Source organism: Fringilla coelebs (genome assembly GCF_963513975.1).
Source record: "Fringilla coelebs genome assembly, chromosome: 3".
NCBI lineage: Eukaryota > Metazoa > Chordata > Aves > Passeriformes > Fringillidae > Fringilla > Fringilla coelebs.
In genome coordinates this window covers 3,169,608-3,195,565 of record NC_140030.1, presented here as the reverse complement: position 1 = coordinate 3,195,565, position 25,958 = coordinate 3,169,608, and the positions used below count along the sequence as shown (strand labels likewise).

At 42.7% G+C, this 25,958-nt stretch overlaps 1 protein-coding gene across 1 annotated transcript in view; it reads right to left on the bottom strand.

Annotated features, from left to right (window-relative positions):
- MSRA (methionine sulfoxide reductase A) overlaps window positions 1-25,958 on the bottom strand; it is a 235,343-nt gene that overhangs the window by 107,108 nt on the left and 102,277 nt on the right. The window contains exon 3 of the mRNA XM_084202547.1: window positions 19,782-19,901. Coding sequence (XP_084058673.1) covers window positions 19,782-19,901 — 120 coding nt within the window. The remainder of the gene's footprint in view (window positions 1-19,781; window positions 19,902-25,958) is intronic.

The window sequence follows — 25,958 nt, the reverse complement described above, 5'->3', positions numbered from 1 at the left end:
TTATTGCCAAAAATGGCTGTAATGTCCCCAGCCAAAGCAATACTGGGGGTCTGCTCTTTTACAGAAAAAGTTTAGATTTAAAAGTCAATAATAAATACATAAACAACACACCTGGATTTCGTGACCCAGCTTCAATCTATAAAGAGAATTGTTTTCATGTCAATATAACAGAAAACATGATTGATTTTTTTTTCCTGAAAACTTTACAGCTTTTAGCTGCCAAGCCTCTGTGCCACTGTTATGCAACACAAAGAACTTCCTTAAATAAATGGGTGCAACAGAAAGCAAAGAATAATAGGAATGTGAGGAATATGTCATATGAGAAGAGCTTTGAAAAGTGATAAATGGAGGTAAATCTAATACCTGGGAACATCTATTAATAGCAAGCTGGAGAGTTGGAAAATAATAACTAATCTGGAATTTAAAAAACAAGAAATTAGAGACATACATTCTAATATTTAATATTTTCTATTAGAATTACAAAGATTGTGGGTTTCTCCTTGTCTCTCTAGAGTGAATCCAGTAAGAGATTACTACTTGGAGGAGATCTCTGATTAAAAGGTTTGGTTTCTGAAATGTGACAATTCTGACTCTTTCTGAAGCTGGAAACCACCACAGAGCTTAGAAAAAATTGTGCAGATTTTAATACCTGAGAACTGTAGACAAAATGCCAAAAAGAAAAGGATGAATTTTTATATTTACTCTGAAAGCTTCTCCTTCATAGATGATCTTTATTAAACTACTCTGACAGTTCTATTATAAACATAAATAAGACTGGGATCATGGTTTCCCTCCTGATTTCCCCAAAACAAATCTGCAAAAAGCAGTAGAGGTAACCTGGTTTCACCAGAGAGCATCAAAGTGCAAAGAGAAGGCAACAGAGCAAAGTTTGTGATGACAAACAGACACTCAGAGGGCAAAAAGGGAGCTGGGATGAAAATTCAGAATTAATTTGCACTAGACAAATACTTCTAAGTCCATCAAAATTAATAAAAGAATTCTAGAAAGTTCTAAAAATGGCCAATGCCGAAAAAGTCTTTAGGAGGAACTATTAAAGAGATTCAAAAGATAAAATTTTGACAATTTATATATCTAGAACAGGTATAAGACAATTAATTAAAATTATATTTAATCATTTCATTTACAGTACTTTCCCTCAAAGAGCTTTAGAAATCCTGCTATTTCTTTTAATTATAAATTACAGCCATTGCCCCTCCCCAAGTGATATTCCTGCAATGTTATTGAGTGAGGGGGCTAAAAGTTTGCCCAGTAGAGATATTAAAAATTGAAGTAAGGTCAGAAACTGGGAAATCAGGAATTCGCAGTCTTGGGTGTGTAGTAAGAATACCTACAAAGAGCAAAAAAGGAGAGTTCAAATCACAAAAAGTTACAAAATTGGTTGTCTGGTTGATAAAAAGATATTTAAACCCCTGAAAACTCTGTTAATCAAAAGAGTTTGGAGGCAGAAAATCATCCTGAGAATTCATTTTTGCTTCAGCTCCTTGACTGTAAGTTTATTTTCCCCAACCACCCTCACAAAGGTCCCTGCAGGGAGAAGAATTTTGCTCCATGCCCAGCATCAGCAAAGGCTTTATTCCAGAATATCCCATTTCTGACTGTGGAAAGAGGAATTCCTCATTCCTGGAATCTGAGCACAAACCTCCACTTAGTGATGAGAAGAATTTTCTTAAGGGCTTGTGAGAAATACACTCCACAAAGCCCATTAAGCCCAGAACCAGATCAAACACCAGCTGAGAGACTTCTACAGCTGCACAACCCAGGTCTGAGACCAGGCTTAAAAAACAAAGAGGAGTAAGATCAATCACTGCCCTTTAATAAATCTTTACAGATATTTCTCCTTTTATTTTTTTTTTGTGGCCAAATTTTTAGACATTATTAATTCTCAATTTTAATGAATGGTTCTGCAAAGCTTAACCTCAAGAAGTCATGTAAAATGAATTATTACCATGATTAATTATTCTGGGATAAGCCAATAAGGGCAGCCTTTATTTCAGCCACTAATACAATTAATAAAAATTAGTTCCAGTAAACAGTGCAGTGCTCACATAAAACAAAAAGTATTTTTATTTTTTTTCTTTTGCTAAAATGTAAATATCATCATTCACATTAGACCAGTAAAACCATTCTCCTCCAGTTTAAGCCCAATGAACATCCACTGTATTTGATTATGCATTATTTCTGTTGAACCAGCCCCAAATCAAGAATTTTCAACTATACATCACTTGTATCCTTTTTATATTCCCATTTAAAGGAGATCATTTCAGCTAAGCAAAGGGATTTTTAATTCAAGTGAAACCAGTATTCCATGACATTTACTTCTCCAAAAAGGAATGACCAATTTGGATGCCCCAAGAGTATTTAGAAGACAATGAGGAAATAACCCAATTGTTAATTTATCTAAAAAACCCAAAACTCAGAGAATTAATAAATGGAAATAATGTGGATCACTGTGCTCTCATTTATGGATTTGTACATCCCTAATACTTGGAGAATTCCTTGGAATTTAGAAACAACTCTGGCAAAAGGAGGGGCACGAATTTCCTTTCTCAGAGCTACCATTCCTTGGAGATTTTTTTTTCTCATATTGAAATGAGCTCTGGTTTTGCTCCACTGGAAGATCCTGTGGCCAAAAGCTGAGGTTACATAAATCCAACCTGGAATAAAATGCAATTTTGCAACACTGAGGGAGAAATGCTTGACATTATTTATCTTCTTAGGATATTATGGAATCACAGAAGGGTTTGGGTGGGAAGGGAGAATAAAGATTACCTCATTCCAACCCCTGCCATGGGCAGGAGCACCTTCCACTGTCCCAGGCTAATCCAAGTCCCAGCCTGGCCTTGGGCATTTCCAGGGATCCAGGGGCAGCCACAGCTGCTCTGGGCACCCTGTGCCAGGGCCTCTCCACCCTCACAGGGAAGAATTCCTTCCCAATATCCCATCCATCCCTGCCCTCTGGCAGTGGGAAGCCATTCCCTGTGTCCTGTCCCTCCATCCCTTGTCCCCAGTCCCTCTCTAGCTCTCCTGGAGCCCCTTTAGGCTCTGGAAGGGGCTCTGAGCTCTCCCTGGATCCTTCTCCTCTCCAGGTGAGCACTCCCAGCTCTCCCAGGCTGGCTCCAGAGCAGAGGGGCTCCAGCCCTTGGAGCATCTCTGTGGCCTCCTCTGGACTCTCTCCAGCAGCTCCACATTTTCTTTTTTCAGCAGGGTAGAGAGCCCAGCAAATGACAACAGCCATATCCCACAAGGTGGAAGGCTCAAATGGGACATTTGGAGAACCTCTACCACCAGGAGGACCATCCTGCAGGGCATCCCTTCCACCCTGGAGCTGCTCCTGAATTGGCCTGATGAGTGTTGGAGATGGTCCTGCTTCCCAAGAGAACCTGGAGTAAAGACCTCCAACCCCAATCTCCAGGATCCTATTCCTTGATGCTAATTATAGCCACAAATCACAGCTCATTCCCATCGTTCTCCATTTTAAATCAGAGATTTATTTTAGGTGAATCAGACCAGTCTGAACCAAGAAACCGAAAAATTCTGGCATGTTAAATACCTTTAGCAAAATTTAGGAGTGATTTTATTTGCAAATACACAGGACTGGGAGCTGTCCCAGGTACTGGGATTAGATCTCTCCAATTTTCCCAGGCACTGGGATTCGATCTCTTCCTTTGTCAATTGTTGGAATGGTCACTCCATGGTATTGGATCATCCTGTAGATGCCTCTCTCCCTACACACAGTGTCCAAGGGCAGGCTGGACAGGGTTTGAAGCAGTCTGGGATAGTGGGAGGTGTCCCTGCCCATGGCAGGGGGTGGAATGGGATCAGCTTTAAAGTCCATTGTGGGATCCTGGGATTCTGTCATTCTATTCAACGAAATTTTAAAATAATTTATATATATATATATATATTTATATATTTTTTTATATTTTTTATTATGATTCCACGTATAAATTTGCACTGATGTAATTCCTGAGTCGGGAAATAAGGCAGGACAAACAGGACAAACATGAAGCCTCCCCACAAATGGGGTTTAAGTTTGTGAGGGATGGCCCCCTGTATTATGGGTCATACAAGAGCTCTCACACGCTCCTTCAGCACCTGGAATGGTTCAAGGATCAGAAATGGATGTGTGGAAATAGTCATAACAAATTATCCTCTCTCATATTTTATCTCTTCATAATCCTTCCAGAAGTCCCAACTCTGCTACGGCCTGGCCCAGCTGTTATCAGTCACATGAGAGACTCTCCTTTACAAAGCTTTAGAATTAAAGATGGGATTAAAAATAAAAATAATACAAAAGAAACCCCACCAACTTGCATCTAGCAAGCTTATAATAAAAATTAAAAGATACTAATAAATACTGTGCTTATAAGCTGGTCTAAATCTATCCAAAATGCCCCGCAGTGAAGTCTTACATCAGTTATTATTGAAACATTAAATGCTTTTCTTCCAGGCTTCCAGCAATCAATTTAACTTTCAGTCATCTTGTCCCCATATGTGCTGCTCCTGTTGATGAAATGGCTATTAATAAAGGAATAGATGGCTATGAATCAAAGCAAGCTCTACTTAATCACATTAATCCAGAGTATGTTAAAGGCTTCAATTTTCTAAATAATTTTGGGCTTAATGCCTCTGAGATGGGCAGACTGCTCTATTGATGCAGCATCTGGTCCAATTTAAGCTGCATTGTGAAGGAGGAATTGTTAGGCCCTTGCAAAATTAAGGAAGACTGACAGTTTTAGGGATGCAACCAAAACTGCTACGGCTGAGACAAAAGATCCTGCAAGATATTGAAAAAGGGCCCGCGACAATTAAAAGGCAGCCCCAGCTCTGCAAATGCAGCTCCAGTGCTCAGTGAATTGTGTATGATTAACTTACTCCTCCTGATGGGATGAGCACTCCACACACTTCACCAGCGCCGTATTTTCCAGTCATTGAACATCCAACAGCTGCTGCTGTGAAATATGTTCACTTACCCATTACATTGGGATACCAATTAGGGAGGAATTATTTCAAAGGGAATGGCACCACCACCAACACTATCCTTGCAAAAGCAGAAATTTCTGGCTTTGGGATTTTTTTTTTCCCCTGCCGAGTGTATTTATTATTATTATTATTATTATTTTGTAAATGGAGGAATTTTGCAATGAAATTAGATTTGCCTTGGCTTGTAGCACTGAAATGCTGCTGCATTCAACTCAGAGGTTTTTTTTTAAGTATTTTAAATACTTCTAGGGGAAATAAAAAACCTTCACTGGAGAACTGGTTTAAAATGTTTTCAGAATATTTCTGTAGGAGAATGAGTTTTAAAACCTAATCTTCATAGAAACTTGTCAGTGAAGGAGACAACATGGTACAGTCCATCTACATTTTAATATTAAAACTAACATTACCTTTGCTATTACATTTTTATTATATTTAATATTAAAATTACAAAAGCTTCAGAAGCAGATATTTTGTCAGTAATTTGATTAGAAATTAAAAGTAAATTCAAAGAACTTAGTGAATTTTCACTCCATATATAAGGAATGAATGAAGCCAGCAAGTCACATTCTGCAGAGCTGTAAAGTTCTGTCTGAAACCTTTAATTTCAATTAAAATAATGTTTGAGTGAAATATACAGAGCAGTTTGGGGGGCAGACATTGAATGCAGTTTGAAATATTAAATATTGCAAAATGTGGACAATTATAAGGTGCCCAAAGAAGATTTTATATTACACACTGGAGCATCTATTTCATCTTACAGGACCTGAGAGGAATCATAACTTTAAAACAGAGATTAAAATTAAGCAAAATATTCAGATCTATAGTTCCTCTTCAGATTAATAAGATAGATGTATAAATGTCACCATCATATTTTCTGAAAAATCCCTTTGCCCAGGATTTCTCTCCTGGGAAGCTGAGAAGCCTCATAGAAAAAGGAAAACAATATTATCTCATTTGCTTCTCCTGTGTTTTGCTGCTTTGGAATGTGGTTGGAGATTGTTTATCCAACAGGTGAATTGTTTTAATGACCAATCACAGTCAGGCTGTGTTGGGACTCTGGAAGCAGTGGCGAGTTTTAATTAGTATCTTGTTAAGCCTTCTGTCTGTATCCTTTCTCTATTCTTTAGTATAGTTTAGTATAGCATTATATCATATCATATCATATCATATCATATCATATCATATCATATCATATCATATCATATCATATCAGCCTTCTAAGAACATGGAGTCAGATTCATCTTTCCTCCCCATGACAGGGGACTCTGAAAATGCCACATATAAACACCAAAATATATCAGCTAAAATTCTCTATGACTCCAGGAGACAAAACACAACTTCTGAGTTCCCCTTGCTGCCTGTGCTTTCCTCCAACACTCAGTCCCAGAAAAATCCATATATCCATGGATTTCAAAGCCCCTTAGAAGATAAGATGATCTATCTCCCTTTTTAATGAGTGAGGACAATGGGCAGGAAGAGCTGAAGGTCACCCAAAGTCAGCCTTGGAGCCAGGAATGAAAAGGAAGGAGCTGAACCTGCAGGTAATAGCCCAGCTGCCCCTGTTCTGTCGCCCTGATTTTTTAAGATTTTTCTAAACTTTCTGATGTTTACATTCTTGTAATGAACTTTCTCATACACTTTCTGTAAATAACTCATTGTTTTGCATTCTTTTATGGAGGAGGAGAAATCTGATGGACTGTTGGTTTGCCCAGTGTCATTGGAGAGGTGGCACTTTCACCCTCCAATCCACTGTCACTTTTTGGAAAAATATAAATGTTAGAGTCAGAAAATAAACTTCCCTTTTTTCACCTTGAGAACAGCAGTGTGGGTACATCCTGTTGTTTCGTGTCCTACAGCGACACTGCTCCTCCTCCCATCCTGCTCCAAAGGGCTGCAAGGGAAATTCCAGCAGGGAACCACTGCTGAGGAACATGAGAGAGGCAGGAGCAGCAAAGGGGAGGAAAAGAGATGCCAGCACATCCCCTGACACACCTGAGCTGCCCTCGGAATGGAATGGGAATGGCTTTGGCTGCAGCCAGGGAGCAGCTCCATTCCTAGGAAGGGTTTCAAAAGGGGTTTTATGACCAGCAGGGGAGAGGGGGATTCTGCCCTCCTCAGATGAGACCCCACCTGCAGAGCTGCCCCAGCCCTGGGGCCAACAGCAGGAGGACGTGGAACAAGACCAGAGGAAGACACAGAGATGCTCCAGGGGCTGGAGCCCCTCTGCTCTGGAGCCAGGCTGGGAGAGCTGGGGGTGTTCCCCTGGAGAGGAGAAGGATCCAGGGAGAGCTCAGAGCCCCTTCCAGGGCCCAAAGGGGCTCCAGGAGGGCTGGAGAAGGACTGGGGACAAGGGATGGAGGGACAGGACACAGGGAATGGCTTCTCACTGCCAGAGGGCAGGGATGGATGGAATATTGGGAAGGAATTCTTCCCTGTGAGGGTGGGGAGGGGCTGGACTGGAATTCCCGCAGAAGCTGTGGCTGTCCCTGGATCCCTGGAACTGTCCAAGGCCAGCTTGGACAGGGCTTGGAGCAGCCTGGGATAGTGGAAGGTGTCCATGCCCATGGCAGGGGGTGGAACTGGATGATCTTTAAGGTCACTTCCCACCCAAACCATTCCTGGATCCCAAAGAGGTTGTGTTGTTGGTGTGACAAGCACAGGGGCAGTTCAGGGATTCCTGGAAGAGGTGAGAAAAGAGGGAGTTATTTTCTGAGAACTCCTTGAAAATGTGTGAAAAGTTGTATCTTCTCTTTATGGAATACACTGGGAGAGGGAGCTGTAATGGATAAGTTGTTCCTCAGACTCTGGGCCATTCTTGTAATGAAGAGCTGTTAAATAGACCTGAGTACAAATAAATAACCACTTGTCGTGCCGCTGATTTATAAAGAACTCATTTCTAGGTGTAATTCTATGGCAACAGCTTTTGTAAGGCACTCTTTGACACTGCAGCAGAGCTCCTGTTTAACAATTCAAATGCAGAAAAGATGGGAATAAAGGAGGCAAAAAGCAACTCAGTGAGATCCCTGCTCGCAGCTCAATTGTTTTGATGAATTCTGCCCTCGCACGTTATATGAACATCTCGCGTGCAGACAAATCCTGTTTCATGGGAACAATGGGTGTGCATGGAAAAAAGTCTATTATCATATGGAAAATAAAGGAATTAGAGGAGAATCAGAGGCAATAAATAGATGAATATGCAGGGAGACACTTGGCTTTCCACTCACTTGGTCTGCAGGATTTGCCTTCCATATCTGCTGTGACACTGATTATTCCTGCACTTCGGTGGATCAAAACTGCCTGGCAGAAAAGCAGGAGCAACAAATGCAGTTCTGCTGCAAAGCTGTGCCATTTTTAATTCATTTTTTTATTTTCCAGAGCTGCCTGAAATAGTCATCCCTCAAGCAGGCCATAGAAATGATTCTCTTTATTATGCAAAGTTCCATAAATCTCAACCGCTGTATGTGAAAGATACTGCTAATCTTTAGAGACTTTGGGTTGGAGTCTGTAAATTTTTTGGGAAAGACTAAGAAAAGTATTTTGCTCTTCCTAATTAATCAGATTTGGAACTGTGGAAGCTGGTAGCAAAATATTGCCAAATTTTGGTGTGACAGGCCTTGGTTCAAACACCTGTCCAGGGAGTTTGGAGTCTGGATCCCAAAGGACTCTCAAAATAAGAGACAATTCTGTTGAAAGTCTCCTAACTCCAGGTTTAGGGAAAATGCTCAGGAAGCACATTCCTCACATGTCCTGGTAAAGCCAGGCCACTGCTGAGACCCAAGTGTGAGATTATAAAATTATAAAATCAGGGTTGGAAAAGCCCTTCTGAGATCATCAAGTCCAACTGTTCCCCACCACTGCCAAGGCCATCACTCATCTGGGTCTCCAGGTGCCACATCCACACAGCTTTTAAATCCCTCCAGGGATGGGGACTCCACCACTGCCCTTGGCAGCCCCTTCCAATATTTGACCATCCTTTCCATGAAAAAATTCTTCCTAATAATCATCCTGAACCTTCCCTGGCACAGCTTGAGGCCATTCCCTCTCATCCTGTCCCTGTTCCCTGAGAGCAGAGCAGACCTCCCTGGCTGTCCCCTCCTGTCAGGAGTTGTGCAGAGCCACAAGGTCCCTCCTGAGCCTCCTTTTCTCCAGGCTGAGCCCCTTTCCCAGCTCCCTCAGCCCCTCCTGGTGCTCCAGCCCCTTCCCCAGCTCTGTTCCCTTCCCTGGACATCAGGAGTCATGTGAGAAGCTTGTTTTCTTCTACTGCTTGGGGCAATCTGGGCAGGGAGAAGAAGAAGAAAGGAAAGGTCCTGGAACTCATTCCCAGAGTTAACATCTGGGCTGATGCACCTGGCAGCAGCTTCATGCCAGGTACACTGTGGGAAGCCAAATCTCTGCTTTTCCCTGTGCAAGAATTTAATCTTGTTTGCTTCCATGTCCACATTTTGGATCATTTGGAGATGGATTCCATTTCCCCCTTTGGATTATGTGTTGTTGCACGTTCAGGAGAAGAAGGAAGGTCCTCTCTCCACCCAAAATCTGACCTACTTAATGCAAACTGGATCCTACTTTCCTTTTGCTTCCCAGCCTAAATTCAGCTCAGACTAAAGACACCAGATCCCAGCCTATACTTTTCCATTTAATTTTAGCTTCACCCAAAGACATCTGACTGGCTCACAAAGGCAGCTGGGACATGAGGGGAGAGCTCATTACACATTGCTCCTGTCTTTGAACACCTCTGAACACCTGCAGAAGGGTTGAACTGGCCCTGAACACAGAGCAACGAGGCAGGAGAGAAAATGAAACCATTTGTTAAAACAAAATAAATGAAGCGGTGAAAAATAATGGTCCCATCTGCACCTACCACTGGTTCAGGGTCAGCTCTGCTGGAGCCAAAAATTTCAAAGGAGAAGGATGGAATAGAATTCTGACCACCTCCCCCACCATCACCAGCCCATTCAGATAATAATAATAGCAAAAATGTCAATATTTAGCACTCTTGCAATGCTTTGTAGCTTCAAAACATTGCAGAAACAGGGGAGGATCAGTGAGAGTGGAACTTCTTTTTCCAAGGTCTGTTTGCTCCTTGGTAGCCACATTTTTATCTTCTCATCCTATTAACAGGCCGAGAGAAATCTCTTCCTGATGTAACACCATTAACATCAGCAGAATTATGTCTAGGATCAGTTTGACCCAATTTATTACTTTTTTAGCAGATTATAAGTGTGCTATAATGGTGTTCCATTTGACTTGGAACAAAGAATTTTCACAGCATTCAGGAGAGGGAATGACATGATTAAGCCTTGTGTCATTTCCAAATAAAAACCTAAGCCATTATAACACACACAAAAAAAAATTCAGTAAGTGAGAAAAAAAAAAAAAAGGAAAAAAATAAGTAAACAATGTGTAATTATGACAGTCAATGATAATTCAAACTTTCAGTTTAGCCCACGGTACCTGTCACCTCTCAGGATGAATAAAGCAAATTTGTGGCCAGGGTAAATCAGGATCTCCTTAATCCCAGGTCATGGATCACCTTTTTGCTTTCTAGAACACACTGACAGGAGGGTGCAGGGAGGTGGTTTCAGACTCTTCTGGATGAGAGAAAACAGCCTCCAGCTGCCTCAGGGAGGTTTAGGTTGGATATTAGGAATAACTTTTTTATCACACACTGGCTCAGGCTGCCCAGGGCAGGGGTGGAGTGGCCATCCCTGGAATGTCCAAACAATGTGTGGATGTGGCACTGGGGGACATGGCTTGCTGGGGGTGCTGGTTGATGGTTGGACTCGATGATATTCAGATTTTTTTTCTAAATTTTCCAGCTTTTCCAGCTTTACTGATTCCATGAATGGAGGCCACAAAGTACCAGGAACAGGAATGCAGCTCTGTTTTTCATGGCTCACAAGATCCCTGAGAGAAAGGACCAACCCCATCCCTATCATGCTCCAGTTAAACCCCAGTAACAGCCTGGGAACCCAAGGACAGCAGAATTAAAACAGTTTTCCGTTCCCTTCCTCTCTACTCCAACCCAGGCAGTGACATTTCTGTACACACTGAGATCATGGCTTTTCATAATAATTATAATTCTCCTAAGCCTTGATTTCTCCAACTCTCTGCACAATCTGCTGTCTTTTCTCTCAGTCTAACACAACACTTTGGGAGTAAAGGATCTTCTTTTTTTCCTCTGCTTTCCCCACCAAGGTCCCAGTCCACGCCAAATCCAGCATTCAGAACATTAAACCCACTTTTTTATCATTTTTTGTTCTGCTGCTGCACTCTCTTTGCAGAAACCAAATCTTTCCTAGATTTTATGGAAATGTGACATTAGGAGACAATCACTCGAAGGCATTTCAGCTACAATTAACATTTTTCACTCCTCAGAAAGAAAATAAAAACAGCTCCTAATTGAATCACTTGACTGAGTAAACACTGGATTAAACTGAGAGGGGAAGGAGTCGACAAAAAACTGCAGTTGGACAAATGTTGGGATTTGGGTTTGTTTTCCAGGAACATTTGATGTGTGTGGATACAGTGTGGGCACGTGTGGGAACACAGACACTGACACTGCCACAAGGCTTTTCTGGGCTCAGTAACAGGCACAGAAATGTCTCCAGGAAGAGAAACCTCAGGATTCCTTCTTGATTCTTCGCAGACAGAGCATTCCTAGGATCCATGGATTTAAAAGGGGTGGTTGGGAATGTCAGTACAGACAACACACCTCAGAAGGATTGAAAACAAGGACAGGGCAGTGCAAAGAGTGCACTGAGCTTCTCAGAGCAAAATATTCCTGGCTAAGTACAGGTCTCAGAGGAGTCCTGGCTATGCAGAACCATGGAATTAGAATGGTTTGGGTTGCAAGAGACATTAAAAGTCCCACCCCCTGCCCTGGGCAGGGACACTTTTCCCCATCCCAGGTTGCTCCTAGCCCTGTCCAGCCTGGCCTTGGATGCTGCAGGGACCCAGGGTAGCCACAGCTTCTCTGGGAATTCCATCCCAGCTGCTCAGCACTCTCACAGGGAAGAATTTCTTCCCAGTATCCCATCTAAGCCTACTCTGTCACTGTAAGCCCACTCCCCCTTGTCCTGTCCCTCCAGGCTCTTGTAAAAATTCCCTCTCCATCTTCCTTGTAGGCTCCCTTCAGGCACTTCTGTGTTTTCCTTTTGCTTTTAACAAAGAAGCTGCTTTGCAAGACAAACAGGACAATCCTTTAGCTGAATTTTAAGAGCTCCAAGAGGGTTCCATCCAAGGCAGGCAGCTTCTCCTCCTTTGGAAGGACAAATTTAAGGTTAGTCTGGAGATGTGGACAAAGTGACCAGCCTGAGGTGACCTCATCCATGTAGAAATCATGTCTGCTCCGAGTGCTGCAGGAACCACATCACCTTAAGGTCCCTCCCTAAGCTTGGTAGACTCAGTAAGTGGCTTTGTAGCTTATTTTTACCTTACAAGTGTCTCCAGAGCAAAAACAAGAAGTACTTCAAGTACAAGAAGTACAAGAAATACAAAAAGTAAGGGACCCCACTGGCTGCCATAACAACAGTGAGCTTATTGATAACTTCATTTTCACCAACTCACCAAACTGTTCTAGTGCTGGTGGCCACAGTCCACATCACAAAGTTAACCCTGAGTAGATTAATAGCAGCAGCTATTTGAACTACTGGGTAAGAAACAACACGTCCTGACAGCAGCCTTGTGCATAAGTGATATTTTCAGACCTCCTATGGCAGATCTGCATTTTTTCCCCCCATTTCCTTGTTTTTTCCAGCTCACCTATTGCTCTGAGCCCTACTGATGGTACAAAGGTACAGCACATCACTATGGAACACTCATGAATAAGGGAAGACTATCAGTAAAGGAAATTTTTCCTTCCTCCTCAGAATAAATACTTAATTTCCAGACATGTTGATTTGTAGCTGCCAAGAATTAACCTTTAGCAAAATATCCTTTAACAAGTTCTCTTTGAAACTTCCTGCACGGGTTCAGCACTGCAGTTAATGAACCCCCAATTTCCCCTCCTATTTGTGAATGCCAGGAATAAAATCATATTAAAGAGGTGGATAAACAAATTAATACGGAAAAGGTCATCAGTGATGATTAAAGACTAAATCATTAATACCTGGAAGCTGGGAGGTAAATGAAGACAGAACTTGGTCTGGTTTGGGTGGGAAGGGACCCCAAAGTTGATCCAGGTCCAAGCCCTGCCATAGGCTGGATGCTGCTCCCTAGCCCAGGCTGTTCCAAGCCCCATCAGCCCAAGCCATGCTGATTTCTGCTGCAGCAGATTCTTAGATCAGCTGCATCCTTGGTGTGAATCAGCACAGCAGGTACATTCCAAACAGTCCAATATCCTCCCTTCCTTTTATTCCTTTTCTGAGATTCTGCACCCAAGGAATTTCCAGAAAAGAAGCTTAAATAAAAAGGGGATTTGGTTCCCAAGTGAAGGGCAAAATAAACCTTTGAGTGACCCAGTTATCCCAGCAATGGCCAAGGTACTCCATTAAACATCCTGGGGTCAGGAGAAGGGTGATCCACCCTCCCTCCTGCCTCTGTTGTAGGAGCAGCCAGGTCCCAGAAAGGAAGACACAATTTTTGGAAAGGGTTTTGAAGGCAATGAGCAAAAACCAGCAGGAGACTCAGCTGTACCTGAATTATCTTTTGTCAGAAGCATTTTGGGTGCCTTGTGGATTATCCCTGGGGGTCTGCAGGCAAAGATCTCTGCTGCAGTGTTAAAAAGAAATAACTGAGTCCTACAAATCATTTAAGAGGGGGGTTGCACCCTATTACTGTGGGGAAGTTGCCCACAGATGGAAATGGTGGAATTTCTATCATTCTGGGTGTTCAAATAAAAATTGGATGGAGTCTTTTCCATTGCTTACACCCAGGGACTCCAACCTGAAAGATAAAAAGGGATGGATTCTACTTTGCAATAGGTTTTGATGTTTCATCCAGAAGTTTGCAGGTGCCATCCTACACCTTCTCTAATCCCAGCTCCCCAGTCTGTCCTTTTTTAGTGCACCAAAGCTTCTGGAAGGCTTTTTTTTTTCTCTTTTGTCTCTCTGCAAAGGATTCACCTACAATGGATGTGCTCAATGGATGTGCTCAAATCTTAGCCCACAACAAATCCATGAGGAAATCCAGGAACACCCCTGAGCTCTGGCTTTCCTCAAAATCCTTCTCCAGATATCTTTTAGTTTGCTGTTGCTGCTGTGCACCACAGCCACAAGAATCCAAAGGTTTTGCCTTTCCTTTCACTGGGTGGAGTTCTCGTCTTCCTCATGGACCAAATTCTCCTCACCTGGAGGATGCTCAGGTAAAAGTGTGAGTGTCTGCGAAGGTGCAACAGAGCACAACTTCTCTATCAAAATTTACTTATTAAAAGCTGAACTACAACAGCTTGGGCACAGCTGAGCAAATAGAAGTTAAACTCCTGTGGTTTGATAATTTTATTATTCATCCAACACCTAGAAATTGTGCAGGTCACTTGCAGTATTATTCAAAATCTTAATTACCTCTGTGAGACAAGAGTTAATTTCCAAACTTTTCTATGCCAGCAGAGGAAGATGTTCCATAAAATGAGCAAGTCAGAGGGGGTGATGTTTGCACAGAGTAATTGCAGTGCTCTCCCAATTTCAGGAAAAATACATTATCAGACATATCCACACTGACACCACAGCATTTCAGCCCTGTGCCTGAAAGGAAGGAAGATTTCACCTGGGAGAGTGAGCAGCAAAAGAACAGGAACACAACCACAATAAACAAGAAATGCAGGGAAAACACCAACATGTTCCATCACCTGCTTTCATTCCAGTGTCATGGTCTCCCAAGAGCTGCAGCTTCTCCCTGGTTTCAGAGACGGTGGTTTGGGCTGGAAGAGACCTTAAAATTCATCCCTTTCCACCTCCTCTGCCATGGGAACTACCCAGGCTGCTCCAAGCCCCATCCAGCCTGGTCTTGGACACTTCCAGGGATCCAGGGGCAGCCACAGCTTCTCTGGGCACCCTGTGCCAGGGAAGGATTTATTCCCAATATCCACCACCAGTGTAGTAACCACCAGTTCTGGGAGCACAGTTTGAACACAGACTAACTGCCTTTGTAGCTTATTTTTTCTTTACAATGTCTCCACAGCAAAAAAAAAAAAAAACAAAAATAATAAAAAGTAGGAAACCCCCCCACCAGCCACAACAACAGCACTGAGCTTTTCTATAACACCATTTTCACAAACACAATGTGTTCTGATAGTTAAAAAGAGGCAGCTCCGTGCTTCATATTCTGTTTTCAGGCCCAGTGACACGGGGAACATCACAGCCCAGTCCTGCATGGAGTCTCCTGGGAAAATGAAGCTCCTTTGGGAGCCTCCTGTAGGCTCCAGGTCAGAAGATTTTGTCTGTGACTTGCTCTGTAATGGCTCTTTCAACCTCTGGGGCTCCCACATTTTCATCTTGTATATATCTTTAATAAAGCAGGAGACAGGAAAGATGGAAACAACACATCTCAGTGGAATACAATTCAAATAAAGTAGTTAATAATAAATAATATATTTGGTATTTATATTGCTGCTACAACCCAAGCCTGTGATTGTGGGCAATGCTGGGATAACAGATAAAAGGAGCAGAGGACAGCAGTGAGGCTATGAGAATTTTAAATTTGCTACGAGGCACAATCAGGTATCTAAATAATAAATATCACTTAGGTTTCTTCAAGCCTGAACCAGACAAGACATTGACCCTGAAAAGTCAAATTCTGAGATGGAAAATGAAGTCAGCCTTGATTACAGATGGAGCAGAGCTCCCTCAGCAGAGCTGCTGCCATCCCCTGTGGAAAAGGAGCTTTTTGTTTTTCAGGCAATGGCAAATTTACTTACCATTTCTTTACCATGAAAAATATATATTTATTCTGCCTTTCATTTTTAAATGACAAATCTACAGACTCCATTCCTGCATCCTGGATTTTAAAGTGTAATAAAGTTTTCTTGGTCAACTTCTCTGCTGAATAAAAACATGTGTCAGTAGTGTCAGCTTTGAAAATTTGGAGGTAGAGCTAAAGAGGAGCAGGTAAGTGAAATTCAGTGCATCTGTTGGGTTCTTGTTGCCAGGGTTTTATCATTACAGCAGCATCTGCCATCACCTTTCCAAATTATTTTTGAAGTGAAATTGCTACATTCATTTTATTTCATGACTTAGCAATTCAATGGAGGACAAATTATAGTTTCTAGGGTCATATCAAGGTTTAGATGCACATCCAGGAGGATCCTAGGACGATAATCTCATGATTGCAGAGACACAACTTGTTCCAACTGTTCTAGTTAACAAAAATTACAGATTTTCTACAAAATCCTGTTCTTCAATTGCTACAAAAAATACACAAAACAGTAATTTCATGACATTAACTTTGGCTGATGCAGTATTTTGTACTTTGGCTGACCTTTCCTTCCTTTCTCACAGGTGAACTGGGGGAGGAAAAAAAAGGGGAGAGGTGGAGCCATTGGCCAATCCTATCAAGGCACAGATCAAGGGCATGGTGAACACTGAGATTCTTCACAGTCATTAAAATTCCTATATCCTGTTCTTATAAGGATTAAAAAAAAAACCCAGACCAGACAAAGGCACAACAGGAATCTATTCTCTTGACAGCAATTTAATAACAAAAGAAAATGTTCTGAGCCACTCTCATTACTGCTTGGAAACTTTAATCTTGAGGACTTAGTTCCTGTCCATGGAAACCTTCAGATCCCTTTTACGAGCTACAGAAAGGGAAGGGAATATTTGTAGTTTAATTATACATTTAAACACTTTGGAGCAGCAGAGCCACTTTGGAAGAGCTCTGTAGTGTCCAGCTGAAGGGTTCTCCAAGGAATGCAAGGCCATGAACATCAGGAGAGTCACAAATTCATCACAGCCCTGCTGCTCTGGAGCCAGGCTGGGAGAGCTGGGGATGCTCACCTGGAGGAGAAAAGGATCCAGGGAGAGCTCAGAGCCCCTTCCAGAGCCTAAAGGGGCTCCAGGAGAGCTGGAGAGGGACTGGGGACAAGGGATGGAGGGACAGGACACAGGGAATGGCTTCTCACTGCCAGAGGGCAGGGATGGATGGGATATTGGGAAGGAATTGTTGGCTGGGGACTGTCGCTATGGAACACGAAAGAACACAGGAAGGCACCGCTGCTCTCAAGGTGAAGAGCAAAAAGGGAAGTTTATTTTCTGACTCTAACATACATAGTTTTCCAAAAGTGGCAGTGGATTGGAGGGTGACAGTGCCACCTCTCCAATGACACTGGGCAAACCAACAGTCCATCAAAGTTCTCTTCTTCCATAAAGGAATGCAAAACAATGTGCTATTTACAGAAAGTGTGTGAGAAAGTTCTCTAAAAGAATGTCAACATCAGAAGGCTTAGAAAATCTTAAAAAAATCAAGGTGACAGTGGACCTTGAATAGAATTCCCAGAGAAGCTGTGGCTGCCCCTGGATCCCTGGAAGTGTCCAAGGCCAGGCTGAACAGGGCTTGGACCAACCTGTGATAGTGGAAGGTGTCCCTGCCCATGACAGGGGGTAGAAATGGATGAGCTTTAAGGTCCCTTCCTACCCAAAATCATTCCAAAATTTCAGGATTCCATGAACATAGTTGATAGTTTGTCACAGGACTTTCTTCTGTATTTTTAGGGAAGGGCAAATCCAAGAAGCCAAGAACTTTCCTATATTACATTTTTTTTTCTATTGCTATCAACATCTCCTGGATGGAAAATCCCATCAGATTTCCCATTGTTGCCTTTAATATCAACAGTTTATGCACAAATACGTAAAATTAACCCCACATTACCCAGCCAAACCCTCCCCACACCTTTCCACTCTTAAATAACCACATCCCAACCACCACCCTGCTCTGGGTTTATGGAATTAACTTGGGAAATCATCATCTGACCACAGGAACAGGAGGTAACAGAGCAAGAAATTAATTTTCCCTTTCTCCACTCTCTTCCATCAGCTATTAAGAAGCCTTCCAGGTGACCTTTGGAAGCCAAGACATTTTAAGGAGAACTGGAAATCCAACATGGAAGAAGCAGTCAAAAGAATAATTCCTATGCAAGAGGCAGTAGTATTTCTCAGAAAAACATGGGTTTTCTGCTAAGGAGATGTGAAACAACTTCACAGCCAAATATTTTACATAACTCAGAGCAGAAACAAAGTCTGTGTGGCACATTTTTATATTGAATTGTAAACTACTAGAAATTGTGATTTGTGCATGAGAGAAAATGCCTCAGAAAGATGAGAATTGACAAGATTATAAATTGGTTTAATTCACTGAATCTCAGCCTTCTAACTAATATCATATAATAACCAGACATGTTTTATTTTTCTCTACATTCCAGTCACTGAAGATAAACAAAGAAAACAACTGAAAGCAAACCCAAATGACCTGCTCACATGTGAACAGCCTGAACCACAAGCCTATAAACGACCCTGTTTTTAAGGAAATCATCGTTAGCTGCGTATTTTATATGGTAATTGTACATCCCCAGTTTATGAATAACAACAGAAGAGTTCTTCCCTTCTGATTTCAGTGCCACTTGAGCTATGCAGATTTCTAAAAGCTTATGAATATACAGAGCAACAGAATTGTTCTGAACATCTGTAAGCAAAATATGAAAAGATGTTTGGTGCTGAATGAACATCCTGGGTTGTCTAATGCTGGCCAAAAATGGTGTATTTATGTATTAGGAGAACACACTGAAAATAGCTCCAAATCCTGCACACCCTCCAGAAGGCTTTTTCAGATTGTCCTCTGCGTGGCTGTCACCAGAAAATGGAAAAAGAATTTTCCATTCCATTCTAATCAAATTTAATTTCCCTTCCCTTCACCCATAAAGTGGAGAAATAATTTCCATTCCATTCCAATTTTATTCCCTTTCCTTTCAGTTTCCCTTTCCTTTCATTTTCCCTTTCCCTTTCTTTTCCTCTTTCCCTTTCATTTTCCCTTCCCTTCCCTTCCCTTCCCTTCCCTTCCCTTCCCTTCCCTTCCCTTCCCTTCCCTTCCCTTCCCTTCCCTTCCCTTCCCTTCCCTTCCCTTCCCTTCCCTTCCCTTTTCCATTTTTATTTCTATTTCCATTCCATTCCATTCCATTCCATTCCACTCCACTCCACTCCATTCCAATCCTCTCCATTCCACCTCAAATCATCCCTTTTCCCATTTTTCACAATTTCCAGCAAGTTTCTGTCTTTTTGGCTGCCTTGCAGCACCTCTGCACAGGGCTTCAAGTGCCCATTATTTGTTCGTGTCACTTTTCACACCCTTTCCATGAAGCCCGTGTGAGAGTTTGTCGCTAAGAACAAGCCCCAATGTCAGCATTTGGCATAAAAATGTTAACAAGAAAATAAACCAAAGGAAAACTTCCAAGTGTGTCCAGGAAAGCCAGGATTTTCTCCACCAGCAGCATTAGTTGGCTGCCAGGGGTTCTGTGGTTCAGATCACAGAAAGAACCTGCGTTGGAGTTTTGTAGTGTAGGGTAAAAAATAAATGCAAGGGTTTGGCCTGGAAATGACAGGATGCTGTGCACTGAACTTTGTGAAGAATTAACAGATTATTAATCAGAACAGAATATTTGTTCATACACTGACACATTAATTATTAGGAGACAGCAATGGGATGGGCATCCATAGATTTCAGTGCAGTTTAGGATGTAAAGCCAAGCCCAAATCTCCTTAGTCACAGCAGTCACTCATTTCACTCTTCATTGTCATTCATAATTCAGGAGTCCACTCCTGATCCTTAAAAACCTAAGAGGAAAGACTCACCTGAGCACACCTCCTTGTAGGTAGGGTTTGGGGTAAGTCCTCCTGCATATCCCACTTGGGTGGAATAGACTCCTTTCTGCCTCCAGAACTTTCTCTCAGCACCCCAGAAACAGCCCATACCTGAAGAGAGCACAAAAGACACATTGAGAGGTCAAAATCTGCCAACACTCAATCACTCATTTGCATATTAATTGATACAGGGCATAGTGGAAGGAACATCTATAGGCAGCACCTGCTGGTCAAGTGTTGTCCAAGTTTATTTATAGGGTAACTATAAAGAGAAATCCATTCTGCATCAGAGCACGACTCAAACACAGCTTGATTTATGCTTCTGAATATCAATTTATCACAGAGGACAAACCTTGAAAGGGTTTGAGGGCCCAAACAAGGAGAAATCTCATGCACACACCAAAAAATAGTTTCTTATAAGGCAATTGTGCTGTTTGTGCAGCACCATTTTTACCTGAACTGATTAGGAAGCTGTCAAAACACAATAATTTGTATTAATGGCAAACAGTTATTTAATTTTCTGCTTTCAGGCAGAGGTGGAAGCAATAATGGATTATATTATATGTTATAAAAAGGGAAAAATGCTTCAGCTTAACAATTTATGCACAGAGATATCTGATTTTCAGACAAGATTTTTGTAGTCATTCGCCCCCATGGCCAATTATCAAAGGACATCAGAGTGTTTCAGGGTCTAAATTAAAACCTCTTCTGGTTAAAGGAATTAAGGAACAAGCACCACCACCACTGACAATGTCTGATGGCTTAGTTAAACAAATGTTTAAGGGACTATTTATTAAAGTTTTTATTTAGAGTGTCATGGAGATTCCAGTACTGTCAAGTTGGAGCAATGTATTTTTCTTTTCAATTATAACATCCTGTTATTACTCCCTTTCTAAAACAGTTGAAATAAAGGCAGTAAAACTAAAATAAACATTAAATATGCTATTTCTATACCCAGAGAAATCAGTGATCCATGAGAGTTTTCTCCAGGAAACCCTGCAGATATGACAGGGTAAAAAGTCACAGAAATGATTCTTTAAAGCACAACCAGAAGAGCAGAGCAACCCCTCCTACAACCTTGATGGCTCAAAATGTTTCTTCTTTGAACCTTCAGAAACTACCTTCAAATTTAAGTTTAAATGCACCAAAAAGTACAGAACTGGGATTTCCACTTCTAATTCAGGTGCTTAAGCAACCTGCAGGAATTAAGAGCCAAGGCTGCACCTGGAGATCCTGAAAAGAGGCAGGAACTCTTGAGGACAACTCCTGCAGAAGACATAAATTGATGATGGAATTGCAGTTATTGTCCCTTGGTTCCAGAGATAACCAGAGCTCTGGGAGTTGGGTTCCTCACCTAATCCAGGCTGGTGTCTCCAAGCCCTGCCCAGCCTGGCCTTGGACACTTCCAGGGATCCAGGGGCAGCCACAGCTTCTCTAGGAATTCTATTCCAGGGCCTCCCCACCCTCACAGGGAACAATTCCTTCCCAATATCCCATCCATCCCTGCCCTCTGGCAGTGGGAAGCCATTCCCTGTGTCCTGTCCCTCCATCCCTTGTCCCCAGTCCCTCTCCAGCTCTCCTGGAACCCCTTTAGGTCCTGGAAGGGGCTCTGAGCTCTCCCTGCATCCTTCTCTTCTCCAGGTGAGCACCCCCAGCTCTCCCAGCCTGGCTCCAGAGCAGAGGGGCCATTGGAACTGCCATGGAATTGGGCACACCAAGGCTGTACCAAACTGCTTCCCAGGCTGATTTAACTTGTTTTGGGGGGTTTTCCCTTAGATCCTAAGTCTGGTTCTGCACGAGACACATGGCAAATAAACTCCTGCCCAACTCCAATACTTCAGTGCTTTGCATCCTTTACACTCCAAGGGAAGTTTGAGCCCCAGCTGCCTAAAATCCCAGCTGTGCCTGCAGCAGGTGAGGCTGAGGCTCTCATAGGAGGCAATTTATCAAACTACCACTGGCTGGACAAACACACTGAGGGGAGGCCAGGGAGCAACATCATCCATGCCAGGGAATGGGACAGATCCACATTTTCTCCCACATCATATTCCTAGGCCAGCACCTAGGAATGTGTGAATGAACAACACAAGATTAGGAAGACAGCTCAAACTCAGGTTTGAGCTCAGATACAGGCCCAGCTTGAAATACAAAGCAGAAATGCTCATTCTTAGTGTTTTATTTCAGGGATTTTAATGCTCAATAAATCCCTAATGTTGCTGTTGCAATTCCTGATCATCAGGGCTGTGCCAAATGACCTGATCAGTAACTATTATTTGGGATTCTCTCACTGATAATCATCTCTGACCCCTCTTTCCAGGGCAGGGCTGGAGTCCTCATCCCTGCTGGGATTTAAAAGCCCTGGGGATGTGGCACTTGGGAACATGGGTCAGTGGTGGCCTTGGCAGTGCTGGGGGATGGTTGGACTTGACATTGCAGGGCTTTTCCAACCTGAACTATTTTGTGACTCTATGGATTTCACCAGTGACCTGTGTCCCCATCATGGACTCCTTCATTTTTCCCTCTTCCAGCTGATCCCTGAGTTTATTGTGCCGCCCTTTCCCGGAGAGAGAGGGATTTTATTCTCCTGAAGAACTGCTCTCATCATTTTCTCAAGTGTGCTGCCACCTCACACAAACAATAAATCCTCCCATCCCCGAGAACAGATAGAATTGAAATCTTTGTCATAATAAAACAACCTGCTGGTAAAGAGACATCATTTACAACAATCCAGCACTAAATTGCTTTCCCCAGCATTAATCCATTCAGCTGATGTTTGTTATTCTGCTAAAGTGGTGCCACGTTCGACAGAGAAATTGTCATAAGGAGAGAAATATTAACAATAAAATCCCACATAATATTCTGGAATTAGACATGTGAGCTCATGGAGTGCCTGTTTTCCAGAGCATTGGCTGCCTCTAGCCATGGTTAATGTGGACAATTATCACCAAAACAGGGAAATAACTTCAGTTCAAGATTTCACATGGTCTTGTAGTACCAAAAAAAAAAAAAAGTTTACTTCCCTTAATTATTACCCCTTTAGTAAGGAAACTGAAGAAATAAATAATTTAAATAATAAATTTAAATAATTAAATAAATACTCAGAGGGGGAAACAAATAAGTAAAAAAAAAAAAAAGGAGGTAAAGAACCAAATATGCAAAACCAAAAAAAACCAAAATAAGCCACCCATATTATAATTTAAAACTCAAAAACATGAATGTGATTTTAAACTATTCATGAAGTGATTTGCATAATCCCCAGTAGTGGGGAAGTGAGTGCAGCTTTGGAGTTACAGAAGGAGCTTCTAGGAAAAAAAAATCTTATTTGAACATAATGGGTATTGCAGAGGAGTGTTTAAGCACTGAAGACATTTGTCACTTTTTAATTGCTAATTTGCAAAACAAAAACAAGAATAGTGATGGGTTTTGACTGACTCTTAATTGAAATTTCAAAAGGTGTTTTAATTTTTTTTTTTTCTGGTTTTGAACTTCAAACCCAAACAGATTCAGACAGGAATCTTTACATGTTCGAGCATCCCTATGAAAAAATATTAATCAAACAATTGGGGATTAAATTATAGAATCTATATTCCTTTCCAGCATCCACATCCATTTCCTCCAGCTATTCTCTTTATGGATCCATACTCCTATAGATCCTCTGAACAAGATTTTTTTGCCACCAAGGACCCTGTGTTTCCATGGGCAACCCTGTAATTTGCATATTCTTAATAAATAGTCAGCATAAGCTGAAATATTCTTCTAAAATAATGAAAGCAAAGTGCTACTCTGATAAGAGAGATAAGCGCCCCATTCATAGAGATAAAGAAATTTTGAAATATTCCAAGACAGAGCAGAATAGAACCCCAGGTGTCAGCAGGGATGAGCAGCTTTATGGATTAACCACATTGATCAGGTCTCCATTGGCTGCACAGGAGCTTCAACATCCAGGGATTCATTTATTTCCCTAAATGGAGACATTTGGGATTATTTGAGATGCCTGAGGATATCCAGGAGATCCGTGTGCATGAGTCTGACATAAATGACACAGAATTTGGGAGAGACATGTGAAAGGGCAGGGAAAACATTCCTGGACATGGCAAATGGAACACATGGAATCAGGGAATGGTTTGGGTTGGAAGGGACCTTAGGGATCATCCAGTCTCACCCCCCTGCCATGGGCAGGGACACCTTCCACTGTCCCAGGCTGCTCCAAGCCCTGTCCAACCTGGCTTTGGACACTTACAGGGATCCAAGGGCAGCCTCTGGGTACCCTGTGCCAGGGTCTCACCACCCTCACAGCCAGGAATTCCTTCCCAATATCCCATCCATCCCTGCCCTCTGTCAGTGGGAAGCCATTCTCTGTGTCCTGTCCCTCCATCCCTTGTCCCCAGTCCCTCTCCAGCTCTCCTGGAGCCCCTTTAGGCTCTGGAAGGGGCTCTGAGCTCTCCCTGGATCCTTCTCTTCTCCCAGTGAGCACCCCCAGCTCTCCCAGCCTGGCTCCAGAGCAGAGGGGCTCCAGCCCTTGGAGCATCTCTGTGGCCTCCTCTGGGCTCTCTCCAGCAGCTCCACGTCCTCCTGATATTGGGGATCCCATAGCTCCAGGGGGGTCACACCAGAATGTCCCATTTGCATTTTTTAAGGCAGGAGAAAGCAGTCCCTGCCCCAGACACAGACATTACAAAACCCTGAGAGTCTCTGAATCTGAAGTTGAATCAAATCTCCCAAAATACAGTGATTTGTGTCTGAGATCTGCCTATTTCTCATCCATAAAAAATGACCAACCTGACAAGCTCAGTAGGACTCTGTGCTGCAGAGATGAATCCCAGACAAAATTACTGATTCCGAAGTTATCTATCCTCATAATAATGTTCACAGCTTGTAATATTGTTAATTCCTTTTTTTGTGTGTGTGTACTGTGTACAGAAGCCATCAAAGAGCACCAAAAAATTGACTGGAAAACTTATATGAAAATTATTCAACATTCCAGACATTTTCCTCCAATCCCACAAGGAACTCCATGATCTCCAAAGGAAACCTTTCCTCACCTTTGTTCTGATCTCTTCTCCAATACCTGTTCCTATCATATCTGAATGATCCTTGGTCTCCACAAAGATTCCCTGATGTAAATTCCTGTTTATGATGCCATTATGCAAATGAGCACACGCAGCAAATTTGCATCAGAAGGGTGCTCCTGACCCAAACTCCAGCCTCACAAGCTGCACCCATTCCATGCTAATTAACACCCATTAACTCCAGAGCTCGGTGGAAGCTTCGGGGACTCTCAGCCTCCCATTTATTCCATTTATTCCAAGAAACTCACAGGGGTGCATTGTGTTCTATACTGGCCAATTATGTACACACATATACAATGTTTTCATTCCTGCAATATTTTTTAATGCCTTCTGTCCTGTATCTTTGTGGAATATCCTTCTCTGATGGCATCAGGTGCAGACACACCTGACTTCCCACTGACCTTTCCCTCCTGCCAGCTTTATTTCCAAGCCTTCCCTCTCCCTGCCTTCCCACAGCAGTCCAACAGGACATCCAGAAGACTCCTTTTTTTTTTTTTTATTTTGTCATATTTTGAAGAATGAATGCATTATTTCCTTGGCATGCCAAACCTCTCCTGGCCCGCTGCCTGCCATCCCTACACCCACACTCCAAGGCACTTTTCCATGCAGCAGATTAAGGAGCTGTTCCCATGCCAGCAATGCCTCACTGAGGAAGATGAACTGCAAAGGACACGGATCCTGCTCCTCCTTCTGTTAGCAGGATTTTGGGATATATTCCACCAGCTGGGAGCGGTGTGTGGGGTGGGATAGGGGGGAAATGTCAGCTTTAAATATAATAAAATGTGCTTGGAGAACAAAGAGCAGAGTCCTGGAAACCTCTTCCCGATGCCCAGAGGAGAGGAAGGAGTGGGACAGGATCTTTCCAGACAGAGAAGCCTCTCATGCCAGGCTCTGCTCGGAGTCCCTGGGAGCAGTGGCTGTGCCAGCTGCTCCAATGCCACAGGATCCAGCCACAGGCTGCTCCCATACACTGAGGCAGCAAAGGACAGCCAAGAGCACATCCCACATCCCACCGGCTACCTCGGAGCTTCCTGCCCGAGCCAGCATCTCCGGGAGCTGGAGGCACAGCTGCCAGGATCCTGCTTCCCTGGGCCAGCAC